Raw genomic sequence first — 15,301 nt, forward strand, 5'->3', positions numbered from 1 at the left:
ATCCTAAGCAGCCTGTGTCAACAAGAAGAGAACCCATGGCTCGAACAAAAGCAGCTATCTTATGTGACCCAAATAGGCATTGGTAGAGTAATATATGCCTCTGTTGTAGAATAAATCTCTTTCCTTCAGCTGCTGCTATTCTGAACCAATGCCAAGGTTTTGCTTCATGTCCAGCACTTGTGAAATGAGTCAATTTCTTGCAACCCCCTGAGCTGCTGCAAGGGCTGCCTTACATGAGTAACCAGAGGCTGTTCTTGCATTAATGAGATCTTATTGCCAATAAAGAATTTTCTATAAATAAATTAGCAACAAAAGGAGGGCTAAGGAGAATCTCCATCCTTTATTGGATGTGGGGAGAAACATAGTGACAAAGGATGAGGAAGAGGCTGAGGTACTTGATGCTGCCTTTGCCTCAGTCTATAATAGTAAGACGAGTTGTTCTCTCACCCAGCCCCCTGAGCTGGAAGACAGGGATGGGGAGCAGAATGAAGCCCCCATAATCCAAGGGGAAAGGGTTAGCAAGCTGCTACACCACTTAGACACACACAAGCCTATGGGGCCAGATGGGATCCACTCAAGGGTACTGAGGGAGCTGGCAAAAGTGCTCACCAAGCCCCTTTCCATCATTTACCAGCAGTGCTGGCTAACTGGGGAGATCCCAGCTGACTGGAAGTTAGCAAATGTGATGCTAATCTACAAGAAGGGCCGGAAGGAGGATCTGGAGAACTACAGGCCTGTCAGTCTGACCTCGGTGCCAGGGAAGGTTATGTTGCAGATCATCTTGAGTGCCATCACACGGCACGTACAGGACAACCAGGGGATCAGGCCCAGTCAGCATGGGTTTATGAAAGCAGGTCCTCTTTGACTAACCTGATCTCCTTTTATGACAAGGTGACCCACTTAGTGGATGAGGGAAAGGCTGTGGATGTTGTCTACCTAGACTTTAGTAAAGCCTTTGACACTGTCTCCCACAGCATTCTCCTGGAGAAGCTACCTGCTCACGACTTGGATGGGCATACTCTTTGCTGGGTGAAAAACTGGCTGGATGGCTAGGCCCAAAGAGTTGTGGTGAATGGAGTTTACTCCAGTTGGCGGCCAGTCACAAGTGGTGTTCCCCAGGGCTCTGTGCTGGGGCCAGTTCTGTTTAATATCTTTATCAATGATCTGGATGAGGGGATTGAGTGCACCCTCAGTAAGTCTGCAGATGACACCAAGATGGGCGGGAGTGTTGATCTGCTTGAGGGTAGGAAGGTTCTACAGAGGGATCTGGACAGGCTGGATGGATGGGCTGAGGCCAATGGTATGAGGTTCAACAAGGCTAAGTGTCAGGTCCTGCACTTGGGTCACAACAACCCCATGCAACGCTACAGGCTTGGGGAAGAGTGGCTGGAAAGCTGCCCAGCAGAGAAGGACCTGGGGGTATTGGTCGACAGCCAGCTGAAGATGAGCTGGCAGTGTGCCCAGGTGGCCAAGAAGGCCAGTAGCATCCTGGCTTCTATCAGAAATAGCGTGGCCAGCAGGACTAGGGAAGTGATCGTGCCCCTGTACTCGGCACTGGTGAGGCTGCACCTTGAATACTGTGTTCAGTTTTGGGCCCCTCACTACAAGAAAGACATTGAGGTGCTGGAGCGCGTCCAGAGAAGGGCAACAAAGCTGGTGAAGGGTCTAGAGCACAAGTCTTCTGAGGAGCAGCTGAGGGAACTGGGGTTGTTTAGCCTGGAGAAAAGGAGGAGACCTTCTCGCTCTCTACAACTACCTGAAAGGAGGTTGTAGAGAGGTGGGTGTTGGTCTCTTCTCCCAAGTAACAAATGATAGGACAAGAGGGCATGGCCTCAAATTGCACCAGGGAGGTTTAGATTGGATATTAGGAACAATTTCTTCACCGAAAGGGTTGTCCAGCATTGGAACAGGCTGCCCAGGGAAGTGGTGGAGTCACCATCCCTGGAGGTATTTAAAAGATGGTAGCTGTGGTGCCTAGGGACATGGTTTAGTGGTGGACTTGGCAGTGCTAGGTTAACGGTTGGACTTGGTGACCTTAAAGGTCTTTTCCAACCTCAATGATTCTATGTTAGATCCCATTCAGATAACTTGTGTGAAATCAGCCAAACATTCCAGTCCTGAGATTCAGATGTTTGGTGGTTTTAATGACCAGTGATTTTTTTTTTTCAAAAAGTTTGCTGCGAACAGAACTTTCCCTGATACTGCACAAATATTCTGTTAAGGACCCTTTGGACAGGCTCTTAGAGTAGCAAGAACTACTATTTTCAAGCAAAGTGTAGACCAATACCATAATATTTCCCAGTAGATGAGTTCAAACTGGGAGAATAAGGTAAGGTCTAAATGATCTTCAGCATATCCAGGTGTATTTCACTGCATCTCTGAAGAATAATACTGAACTCCTGATGACCTTCACACAAGGAGCTGCGTGTTTTTCAGCAAAAGTCTTACTCTAGGGCTTATTCTAGTTAATTTCACTTTACTTTGGGAAAAAGAATAAAGGAAGCAGAACCTTAAGTTGGTTATGTTTCCCTTCACTGAAAACTCATGAGAACTGATGGGGTCTTTTCAGTAGTAGTCTGTTATAGGGTTTCTGTTTTTTTTTTCAGAACGATAGTGCAGTCAGTCTTGTATCTAAGCAGTATGCTGTCTGTCTGGTAAGTCTCATCCTCAAATTTCGTTAGTGCCTCAGGCCCTGCAAAAACTGCTTTTGTGGTGTTGAGTAATAGGGCATGTAAACAAAACAGTAGTAGCTCAGATGAGGAGAAAACAAATATTTATTGACTGTTGCCAAGGAATGGCTTAGGATATGATATTTCACCTGACGCAGGAATTGTAGCACATCAAACATGGTACTGATGCATTGCACTTATTGACGTTACCTATGACTGGTTACAAACTACGTTGTGTGATCTTCCTCGGTTAGCTCCAGAGGCAGTAAAACTGGGAAAATCTAGAAGCTGACCTTGGTCATCTAAGATCTGTGAAACCAGCACAATAAAGCAAGCAGTCTTGCTTTTCATTCCAGGCAGAGACATGTACTAGTGATCTGTTATTTCCTACAGAGTAGATGTTGGTCTGCGTGCAAGTATGCTCTTGAATTTCTAATGTTATGAATTTTCAGATGTAAGCTAGTCATTAACTTGTTCTGGGTCATGTTCACAGTGTACGTTTCTGCTTACTGTCAAAGGAGTGGCAAGCACTGCATTATGCATAGCGTTTTGCTAAAACAAGTTAGACCTGTTTTAGTGTTAAAATATTTTTTTTTCCTCTCTTGATGTGCCTTTTAATGCACTAGCTCCTTTCTGTGGACATGGGTAATATGACATCTTCTGCAGATAAACCTCTGTTTATCTAGCTTATCATGAACAGCTGCTCTCTGATCTTCCAGGGTACTTTGAAAACAGGAGAATAAACCAATGGCTGGGAAGAGCCTGTGATTGCATATGAATAGGTTTTTGACATTGTGGATGATGGCATAATTCAGGCACAGAGTTAGTTAGTCCAGGATTTGATTTTGTGAAAGAGCCAGGAGTTGACTACAGCCACTGATAGAGACAGAATCTTACACCATGTTTACCCAAGACCCTTTGTTTAACCAGCTAGGCTCTTCCTGCGAAGAACTTGCTTGTAGGTGTCTGTCATCATAGCAGGACTAATACATGTGGTCCAACAGTACTTGTATAACTGCAATTTGTGAAACTTGATTGATATAAAATGAGGTTATTTAATCAGTCACTCTAAAAAAAAAAAAAAGGCTATGTTAAAACTATGAACTATTAAATTCTTGTATTGACTTTCAGTTGTAGCCTACGTAAATGCTCACCTGCTAAAAAACAGTGATTTTAATCCTCAAGGTAGTTTTGTCTTGACTGCCGCTAGATTGGGGAAACCTTTTTTGTAAGATGGAACTTTAAATTGGATTAAAGGACTTGATTTTTATCTGGTACGGAGTAGTTTACTTATGAGAACACTTGGTTTAGGGTGTTGTTGACCACCCTTAAAATAATTTAGGTTTTGAAACCACAGTTTGAAGTGTGATTATGTTTTGTAATCATAATTAGAAAAGTAGATTAGGATCTCAGCATTAATATTGTATCCAGAGAGCTCTGAGGCTGGAGTGATCTAGAAAGCTTGATGGAATTAATTATGCTATATACTGCAATAATAGAGTAAAACATTTCTTAAGAAAAACCTTGTGTCTAGTAAGGAGTTCGAAGGGCATTTTGTGGTTCTCATTTGTTCTGTGCTATCATAGGTAGCTGAGGAGTAAGATCTTGCTTGGCAGGTTTTTAGTAATGCAGGGAGCAGTCTGACTCTAAAAAATGTCGTGGGAAACCTTGCAGATCTCTCCTGGTGGTGAAAAGAACTGAAGTTCTCTCAAGCAGAACTTGCCAGGGCTTATAACAAAACTTAATGGATGAGGTGTTTTTGTTCCTTCAGGAAATTCCTGTTCCTTTATAACCAACAAGTGTGTCTAACCTTTCTAATTGGTTTTCTTAGGGTGGCGAGCACGCTCGCAGGTCCTCTCTTCTTAACAGCGATGAACTGTTGGTTTACTACTACGATGATGTGAGAACAGTTTATGATATCTTCCAAAGGGGTATACAAGTATCAAGTAAGTCTAAAATTAACGATCATTTTTCAACAATATTTTAAGAACTAAAAGTCTGGGCTCTTTTGAAATGCAGTTGGGATAGGGGATGTCTGCCTAGCAATATGATAAATATACTGGATGTGAGCTTTCTCGAAGGCAAATTTAACTGTGACCATTTGTGAAGCAGAGTTGTGTGAATAAGGTCAGTGCTGCATTCCTTAGACTAAACCAACCTTGTTGCCTCTGTGTCCTTCCCCAGCTTCCCTCCCTGCCCCCCTTCTGAAAATGGTTTGTCTTCTGAAGGTGTCTGCAAAGAATCTAGGGCTTAACACCGAGAGTGTAGTTAGTGTGGTGTTGGGACAGAGGAGTCGGGGGTTAAATTTTGAGTAACTTTTGATTATCATTTTTAGATAACGGTCCATGTCTCGGTGTTAGAAAACCAAACCAGCCGTATGAGTGGATTTCCTATAAAGAGGTAAGTAGTGTCTCTAACGTCGTGCTAGACCTGCTTTTGCTCACTGAGACCATTGATACAACATCCAGTAATGTGATATAACAAATCTTAATTATTTATAGATGTTTTAAAGTAGCAGAATATTGCAGAAAGGTTCTAGTTCCTATTAAAGTATCTTAAAAGGAACAGCAAGGGGGAGAAGAGCACTGCACGTGGTTTAATAACAGTTTTATTTCAGATTTTTTGGGTTATCTTGGCAGCTTTTAGCATCTCACTGCTGAATTGTTTAGAACTTGGACACTGCCTCTGAAGTGTTGCAGCTTTGAAGTAGTATTCAGGGACTCAGACTGCTACTACTTTAGGCGCTTGCTTCAGAGAGGCTCATTTTACGCTAGGAAAAGTCCTGCCTACAGATGTGACTTGTGCTTTGTGACAACTTGTCTCCATAGTGCTGAATGATAGTTGTATAGGGTGTTAACAGATTTGCTTCTAACTAATAGTGTGCTCCTTCATGATTGCTAAAAATATCTTTATGCAAATCTTTAACAGCTGTGCACTTTTAGCTCATTCCTGATTTAATCAGTTATTGTCTTCAACTTTGCATAAATCTTGCCTATTGCATACTGTTAAGGTCATTAAACACCTTTTGTATGTAGCAGACCTCACTTTTTCCAAGGTGATTTTGCTGGGCACTTGTGAGGTGCAACCTCTCTTTAATAAAGCTTTTCTGTTTGAGTCATGTGACTAACATGGATTCAGGTCATGTACTATATGGAAAGAATTTAGAAAATTGCCTTCCCAAGCTTTGTTTGTAGAACTAGCTGGGTTTTGCCTCCTTATTCTCCTGCTTTTTGAAGGGAGAAATTGTTATTCCCATAGGCACTGAATGAAGCAGAAGGTTGGCATATGTAGTGCTTGTGATTGAGCAGAAATATAATGCTGAATCATTCCAGGGTCACTTCTGGGATTTAATACAGATACAACAAAACAGCCTTTTCTGTGTATGTGAGCCTAACATTTAAACTTACACTTAACACTTTCAAGTCCAACTGGATTAAGTCTCTTCTGCTGCATACTGAGTGCAAGTGTAGAATCTACAATCAGTGCAGTGTAATGGCACTGCAAAGTTTAGGTTATCAAAGTCACAGAGGACATCCAAAATAGCCTAGAAAACTTCTGTCTATTTCATACCAGTTACTGGCCTTCTTTTTGTAAGACTTAAGGTAAAATAATGTTGAAGGGTGTATGCTGATGAGCTTGCTCTTAATTTTTGTGTTTTCTCTTTTTTTTTTTGCCCCTCCAGGTTTCAGACAGAGCCGAGTATGTGGGCTCTGCATTACTCCACCGAGGCTTCAAACCATCTCACGTTCAATATATAGGAATCTTTTCACAAAACAGACCTGAGGTAACTTAATTGACAGTGTGTGTATTGGTGGTCTAGCTGTTATTGAAGTGTCCCACTCTTATATCTGTTGCTTTTTGGCAGTGTACTGAGCTTCCCTACTAAGAGTCCATTTAGCATTGGGAAAAGGCTAAAGGCTGACACTGTAGACCCACAAGCCATAGACATGACATCTTTAGCGAAGAACCAAAACTGATAATTGACACAACTGTTAGTGTCTTACATTGTTTTTTTTGCTCCCAGAGGTGAATGGAGAAGGCTGGAAAGCAGGAAGAGAATCAGGGAATCCAGAAGAACTTAACTCATTCTTTTTTCCCCTTTCCAGTTTGTAGAGGAGGGCTGTTTAATGGGAAGCTAATGTGGTACTTAATGAATGTAATCACCATTTGCTTTCTCTTAAAAAGTGACACTGGAGTACAAGGTAATTGAAAGTGGTTGGAAGTCACAAGGAGGTGTTTAAACCCTTCAAAACACAAAGAAACACTTAGTGATTAAATATTTGGACAAATAGAAGATGGCTAAAGGTGATAGTTCCATCTCTGCTGGAGGCCCTGGGCATGAAATTCTGGGAGGGAGAACTGATGAAGGCAAAAATTGAAAATTAATTGCAGTTTAATAAAGGGGCAGAAAGACTAAAAGTGACATAATTAAAGATCACCTGACAAAACAAAATGGTTATGAACCTGAGAAAACTATAGGGATATTTAGATTGATTAGCTAGTGTCTATCCATTTTAATCCACAAGTAGTTCTAGATATTTCTAAAAATATTATGAAATATTCAGTAAATATTCTCTAGCTTTGTTTATTAAATCTATTTAATAGGACTAAATTTCTCTAACCTATGTTTATGTGCTTAGGAACTTGAGCTGGTAGCTGCTGCATTAAGATAGTTCAGTCCAAACCTGTATTAAGACAGGGGACTGGTTCTTCAGTTTTGTCAAAAATATGCTGTCCCTCTTGATTAAACACTCCCACTGGATGCCATTATCTAGAGCCATCTACAGTGTTGACAGGGTTAGAAGTTGTATCAATGTCTCGGTCATGCTGGACAACAGCTTGCTGTTAGATCTCTTCTGATTTCAGTTTGTCACTGACCCTTCCCTGCTGTCATTAAAATGCAAGCTGTGTGACAAGTGACCTTGATCCCCTTCCTCCTCTCCAACCCACACCGCAACACCTCCCCTGCCCCCCCTCCCCCCCAAACTCTACCCTTCTACAGCTGAAGGAAAAAACCTAACATTTATTTTCCAGACTTTTAAATCTGCAATAGTTTGCTGTTTCAATTTTCCTGCTGGAATTCCAGTTCTAACAGCTACAGTTTTATTTCTGTAATAAAAAAGGCTGGGATGTCTCCAACTAGGAAGCTGTTAAATGACATGGTGTTACAGATTCTTCAGTTCAGTCTCCTGTGCTTATAACATTATGAACTGGAAGTAAAAAAGGGAGCCAGATGTTAGCGTTGTGCCAGTTTGAACTCTTTCTCTGTAGACCTTTGGGTGCAAAATCTTTGACTGCTGAGTCGGTGGATTTGCTGAAGGAGAGCACGGTAGTGTGGTCTGCTCTTGGATCACAGAGACAAAATGTGCTTGAATTGCATTGCTCCAGCAGGCTTTGAGTTGGGTCATGAATGAGCTGGAAAGACTTGTTTAAACCAGCAATTTTAAACCTGGGATTTTCCCTGCTGAAAACTACTGGATGGGTGTTGTGACATCCCCAACATAATCACTAATCCAGATGGCAGATTATGTGATGATTTTTTTTAGTGTGTGTGAAATGATTCACACTTGTCAGTTCAGGGAACAACTACTGGGGAAATCCCCTAATGGGGAAAATCCTAGCATGTTACTTGCTTAAATGTTCACTAAAAAAAAAAAATCAACTTGGTTTTATAAATAAAAATATTACTTTCTCTTTGAGTAACTGGAAAACAGATGATCTCTTCTGCAAGCAAGGAAGCTGTGTTTTGGATTGAGAAAACAGGACAGTGAAATATACAGTGTCCCTTAATAGAAGATCAGAGCCATGTCAGAAAACAAATAGAAACTTTCAGACTGCTGTCTGTATTCAGCACTAGTTGCTTGCTTGGGCTTTGAGAGAGAACTCAAGTGTCAAGGTTTGATATTTGTATTTAAATACTCTCAACTTTAGAAGCTAAAATGGAAGAAAAATGTCTCAGTAGTCCAGAAAATAAAGATGCTGGTTGTTGTATTAAGAATGGTGTGCAACAGTTGGAGGCTGCAACAGGAAGCTTTAATCACTGTGTATAGCTTCTGAAGTCTACTGTAGTAGACCACTACCCTGTTAAAATAGCTACTAAACTTCAGGCTGTGGAACAGCAATATAGCTGCCCCCTTGTTACATGTACAGGTGGATGCTATCTAGGAAGAAATATTCAGTGGACCCTTTCATGGCTGGTATAGGTGTGCCTGCTTAGACTTACCAGTATGTCTAATGTCTGCATGAAAGTCTAGTTACCTATTAGCTGGCCTTGTACAAGTTTTATAAGAAGTCTTTTTGGACAAGAGGTATACAACTTACCTATTGCACAAATGCTTTCAGAAAAATTCCCTGTGTTTAAGGCTGTGTCAATCGGTAGAGAACTTATTTTAGGAAACTTACCCATAATAAACAGTTTGTAAAACTGAGATTTAGCAACTTTCTTAACATAGCCCCTATATTAGATATTATATGGAATAACCAGCTGAATGATGTTTAAACTTGTCGTCATATGGGGGTGAGGTAACTGGCTAGCATCCTGCAAAAACACTGAAAACTGTGACAACATTTGGGGGTGGGGAAGGGAAACAAGCACCCTTGTTAATGCAATCCTTGTTGAACTGTAAGCTCCAATAACTTTAAGATGCATGTTGTTTTGTTCCTGTAACTGGAACTGACTAAAGGTACTGTGTCATAGAATTTTTGTCACTCTTCTTTGGGAAAAACCGGAATGTTCCAGTTCCACTGGCCTCTTTATGTGTCTGGAGGCTCCCATTTCAGGAGTCGCATGCTACCCTGTATTTTGGTGTAGCTAGTTGTTTACAAACTACACCCAATAGCTACGATCCTAAAAAAGAATTGCATGACTGTTTTACCTTGATGGTACTTTGGATGAAATCAGGCTTGCTTGTAAAGTGTTGTCAGCTTGCATCACACACAATAAGGCTGCAATAGCCATTATGTTTGAGTACTGCACTTGTTAGCAGGCAAATCCTTCTTATTGCAGCTTGCAGGGATGTAATTGCATTTTTTATAGAAGTCTTCAGATTAGATTCCTTTAAAGAACAATGGTTAGTCTTGAGAAACACTGAAAAACTTTCTGGGGCTGGCTTTCCAAAGGACTTCTAGTTTAACTGCATATGTTGCATATCTGGCCATCAAATGAGATACAGATAATGTAGAGGTAAGAACACTGTGTATATAAACTTAAAGTGTATCAAGACATGAGCAAGTCCTTCACTGATTTATATACCATGGTAATATAGAATATTGAAGGCTTTGGCTACCTCAACCTAAAACGAAGAAAATATTGTACTCTTACTCAAAGTCTCTTTCTGTTAATAGGTAAACTAAGGAGACAGATAACGTTAACTGTTTTTCAAAAGTACTTAATTACTCTTAGGGGCAGAGTTGAATTTTATTGGATTGGATTCTTTCCCATAGCTCCTTATTGTTTGTTGTTCCTTTCCTACTGCCAGAGACAAAAATGTAGTAGGTCTTCAAACTAAACAAATGATACAAACTGCCACTTAATTTTTTTTAGAAAGACTTGTCTAAATGAGCTCTCTCCTATTAGCTTCCTTGTTAGAATCCAAATATAAATCTTTCTTGGAGGTCTGTTATGATAAGCAAACGCATAGTGACTTGCATCTCTTTTTGTGCAGTGGGTTATCATTGAACAGGGATGCTATGCATTCTCCATGGTGGTGGTGCCACTCTATGATACGCTGGGAACTGAAGCAATTACGTACATTGTGAACAAAGGTAGGACACTTTCAGTAGTTCAGCAACTGAATGTATGATGGCAGAGCTGACTGAGGGCAGAACTGTAGCCTTCAGAAGTCTTCTACTACCACATTCTGAAGTATGTATGGATCTAGTCTAAACTGAACTTGTCATATTGATAATGTTCTCTTTTATCAGCTGACTTGTCATTGGTTTTCTGTGACAAACCTGACAAGGCCAAACTTCTGCTAACAAGTGTGGAAAAGGGAGAAGCTCCAGTACTCAACACCATTGTTATCATGGAGACTTTTGGCATGGATCTTGTGGAACGTGGCAAAAAGTGTGGGGTGGAAGTCTTCAGCATGAGAGAAATAGAGGTAAGCACGCTTGGCCTACTTTACTGCTTTCATCCCATTTACTTGCAGAGGAAGAAGACAGTGTCTGAACGGATTTTAGGACTGTGAGCAAAATGTGGTGGATTAGTTTCAAAATACTTAACTATCTCTTAGATTGAAGTTTACACAAAAAATATTAAAAAAAAAATAGAAGGAAAACAACTTGCCAAGAGTATTTTACAGTGCTCAAAATGTAAAAATGTATATGCCAAGATGATGGAATGAAGGCTTGTTAACATAGTCCAGACAGAACATCAGATCTGAGTGTTAAGGCTTGCCCATGTGAAGCAGTAACATGATAATTATATACTGTGACTAATACTTCAGAAATTCTTATTTCAAAAAGAGCCTGTGTGGGTTTTGGTCTTGTGAAAAATGGCAACTTCCCCTGTACACTGAATCTACAAAATGTTTTCTGGGGGAGGAGGAAAATGTCAGTAAACTGTTCCAGGGTAAGCTTATGGTAATGTAGGGGAATGAGACTTCCAGGTTTTGGAAGTAGAAGCCATTTTGCTTAGCCACCTAATGTTCAAGTCTTGGTTTTGCTTGTAGTTGTTTTGTCTGCATAGATCTCCTTTGCAAGTTTATTTCATAACTTCACTCACTATTTGGAGAACTCTGTCCCACGATCAAATTGCATAGTCTCATAGTAAAGATGTACTTTATAAAACCGGCTTTAGCCTGGTTCCAGCTGGAGTTATGATGAAGGCTTGGCTCACTACTAGGACTTGAGTATCTCCAAATAAGTGTTTGGCTTGTGCAGGTGTCAATAACTGGTGTGAAATACTTCATTTCACTGAACTTGTTTTCACAGCAGTCTTAACTGCTATGTTAACAGGGCCACCTTCTGGTAAAGATACAAAAATGACAGCATGTCTTTTGAAAGATTAACTGTATCCTAGCTAACTAGCCTCAGCAAGACTGCCAGGTTGAAATGGAGCTAAAAACATTATGCAGAGTGACTTACACAGTGTTGTAGCTCACTGGCAAAAGGGTTGGGTTAAACTTGGAAAAAGATTGGCCCAACTGCAAGCTGGTACACTAAAATCAGCTTCTTTCCTTGAGTTGAACTGCAGTTTTTGGCAGAGGAAGATGCTTTCCACTGGATCTTCTAGCTACAGAAAAACAAAACCAGGGTGTGAATGTTATCTTTAGGTTAGAAGTTTAGATGCTTAAGCACTGACTTCCAGTAGTACTCTGTAGCTCTTGAACAGACTTGATGTTTGGATTAATGCGGTAATAGGTGCTCCAAGAGCCTCTTGTCTAAATCTCAGAAGTTAGGCATACTGAAATATTTCTAATAGTCTTTCAGTGAGCAGGAATAAGTTTTTTGTCACTTTTTTTTAAGAGGTAGAGGCTTTTAGTGTTTTCCGAAAGGCAACTATGAACTATTAAGGAGCTTAGATTAGAAGAGAATGACTATTTCTAGCTTTAAGTACTTGTTTTCTGGATTTCTGGCTTGAGCTCATTGCTCAGCTATGCTTTATAGGTTATGTGACTGGTTCCTCTGTGTATCTCCCAGATGCCATAAGCTTGGTTTCTGATGCCTACTATCTATGTATGCTGTGGTTACTTAAAGCTGAGTAGCTGTGAATAAATGGCGCTTCAATAGGAAAAGATGTTGGAGTTCTGTTTTAGGACATCAAAAGAAGTGTGTGGAGATCTTAGCTGTATATTCAGTAAATACCAGATCTTACTCAAAACAGGCTGTAGGGAAGCACTGAGCTTCTGGTGGTACTTGAAATGTGGATGCTGTTTTGAGCAGAGCACTGCACTGTCATAGTGGCAAACTCTTACATAATGGCACTGTTTCAAAAGGGCAAACTTACAGGTATGGGAATGTTAACTGTGTTTCCGGACATTCCTTTTTTCTTAAGCCTCTTTGGGTAATCCAAGAGGTATGTCATCCTAAAGGAAGTCTAGGGCTAGCAAAGGAATGCATAGCGCTATTGTTGTGTACTTGGAATGTAAAGGCAATGGTGAAGTTGATGTGTCTGCCCCTCAAAGGGTGCTTCCAAAGCTATATAGTTAACAAAAGGTCCATTTTAATTTGCGTAAGTCCTTAAGCTAGTATTGTTTCTAGTCTTAAATAGGCATGACAGTAATAACTCTTGATTCAAAACTTTAAAGCTCATAGATATTGAACATCAGCTTTCAAATCTTTCCTCTTAATCAATATATCCTTGATGATAAAAGGATCTTCTTGGTATCCATTCCCTTCTGCCTAAGGAACTATGGTATCACTAATGGTCAGGCCTGAATAATCATAAGGAGGGAGAAGGAAGGAGAAGAGGTTCTGGAGGAGAGAATCTTGTGCTCTGCTCTTCAGTTTAAAAGGGAGTACAAACCACCAACAACCCTTCATGTGGAGACTGTCTTCCTTCTCACAAGCAGTGATGTTGATGCTGTTACCTGTTTTATAAAATAGCTCCTGAAACACATGAAGTATGTTTAGAGAGGAGACATCGTTTTATTCTGTGCAGGGTGCAAGGTGGAATATTTCCACAAATCAAGCACACCTACTGTAATTCTTTTTAACATTTATACATGAAAGTTAACATACCATGCCTATCTAATACATAATCATTGAACTGACTGAGCATCCTCTTCTTCCATTGGTCTGTATTTTCTCCGCTTAAATTTAAAGCTACAGTGTGATTTTTTTTAATTCACTGTCCATACTCACAAGGAGTGTGGGGGGGTAGTCCTTTCGTCCCTCAATTGCGTTGGTGGTCACAATCTGCCCTGCCTTCTTCACCTTCCCCTAATTACTTGACTCCTGCTGATTTTATAGTTGTGGCATCCCTTGGTCTTTATGACCTTCCCTGTAGAAGGATGTTCCTGTTCCTTGAAGTTTCACGGCTTTGTAATCTTTGAGGAGATGCTTGGTAGTGAGGCATGCATTGCTAATACCCTCTTATCTGGCCTAAGTGTTATCTACTGCCTTGAAGATTCTACAATTCCCATATGCTAGTTTCCACTCCTAACTATGATCCCTTCTTAGCTACTAATAACTCCTATACTATTTCCATTTCATCCAAAAATATATATATACACACACATTTTGAAGTAACAGTATGAGGTGCTTACTGAGATGAATCTTGCTTCATCTGTTCAATGGTTCAGTGGCACATGTCTTCTGCATGAGGTATAGGATTGATTGCCTGCTGTGAACTGTAAGCTTCTCTAGTGAGTGACTTCTGGTTTACTAGCTGGAAAATAACTCATGAATTTTTAGATTAGTTATCGCTTTTGTATTTATAGAACATGGTAGCTATTCTATATATCTTTAAAACATCCTTTAAAGCCTTTGTTACTCTTTTGTAAGTTAAAATGTCTCAACAGACAGTCTAAATAATGGAATATTATGGTGTTTGGTAATGTTTGTCTGATACATTTAAAGCAAAAAAGGTTACATGCTCATGTCTAAACTCTCCCCTTTCTCTCCTTTCTGTAGGAGCTGGGAAGAGCACACAGGCAAAAACCTATGGTAAGTATGAAATTAGTTCAAGTTACATAATCTGAAGCTGGATGGCATTCTGTAGATCAAACTAGCAAATCTTCCTATCTCCCATAGCTCAAAAGTAACACTAGTATTTCAATGTTTTGTCCAAGAAAATCTTTTTCTTTGCTATCTTAACCATACTAATACTTTCTTAACTCTCATAGCCTCCAAAGCCAGAAGATCTAGCAGTCATCTGTTTCACCAGTGGAACGACAGGTACACCTCATTACATTATGCAGAATTTATTATCCTGTATGTGCAAAACTAATTCAGAAGCTTTTTTCAAGACTCTCCCCTGCTGCTGCATCTTTTTGGCAAGTAGTAGCTGGGGAAGTTTTATGGTAAGGCTCCCTTTGATTCCCTCCCCTCCCCCTGGATCAATACAGAGCTGCAGTATTGGGGGGTGGAGGTTACATTTTTTGGACTTGGAAATAAGTACTGAACCTGTATTTCCATTATAAGGACTCTGCATTAGACTTTCAGTAGTCTTTTTTCTGTACTGTATTAGCAAAACTTGTTCCTTAGCTCTATGCAACCTTGCTGTAAGACCAAAACAGAAAGACTACTGTCTAGATGTCACATGCTTGACACTTGTAAGTTGATATCCAACACTGGCAGAGAGCAACAGGGAAGAGTACAATGACAAGCTACATTTTTAAAGCAGATGCAAGAACAGAAATTAGTCTGGGTTTGATAGCTGCATCCTCATAGAGGTGTTGAATTTTGAATGAGAAGCTTATCCAAGAAACATGACAACTTCTTAAGGATTTGCTCACCTTATGAAATTTGAGGACTTCAACACAAACTTACTACTTAACTGTTACCACCTATTCTTGAAAGTGTGTTAGCAAGTTCTCTGCCTTTGTTTAACTGATATACAAAGAAAGGCATTAATATCAAAGAAGGGACTGATTGATTGAAATGCAATTAGATTAGTTTTGCCACTGCTCTGTAACTTAAAGGATCTAAAAATTTCACTGTTGCATCCTTATGTGCTTCTTTCTTAG

General features: G+C 40.1%; 1 protein-coding gene across 1 annotated transcript in view; it reads left to right on the top strand.

Moving 5' to 3' along the window:
• The window catches only part of ACSL1 (acyl-CoA synthetase long chain family member 1), a 43,927-nt gene that overhangs the window by 13,424 nt on the left and 15,202 nt on the right, over nucleotides 1-15,301 (top strand). Inside the window, exons 3-9 of the mRNA XM_072862293.1 lie at nucleotides 4,501-4,615; nucleotides 5,005-5,069; nucleotides 6,352-6,453; nucleotides 10,334-10,433; nucleotides 10,593-10,771; nucleotides 14,247-14,279; nucleotides 14,459-14,510. Of these exons, the coding sequence (XP_072718394.1) occupies nucleotides 4,501-4,615; nucleotides 5,005-5,069; nucleotides 6,352-6,453; nucleotides 10,334-10,433; nucleotides 10,593-10,771; nucleotides 14,247-14,279; nucleotides 14,459-14,510 (646 nt within the window). The remainder of the gene's footprint in view (nucleotides 1-4,500; nucleotides 4,616-5,004; nucleotides 5,070-6,351; nucleotides 6,454-10,333; nucleotides 10,434-10,592; nucleotides 10,772-14,246; nucleotides 14,280-14,458; nucleotides 14,511-15,301) is intronic.

Source organism: Ciconia boyciana, chromosome 5 (assembly GCF_034638445.1).
Source record: "Ciconia boyciana chromosome 5, ASM3463844v1, whole genome shotgun sequence".
In the NCBI taxonomy this organism is placed as follows: Eukaryota; Metazoa; Chordata; class Aves; order Ciconiiformes; family Ciconiidae; genus Ciconia; species Ciconia boyciana.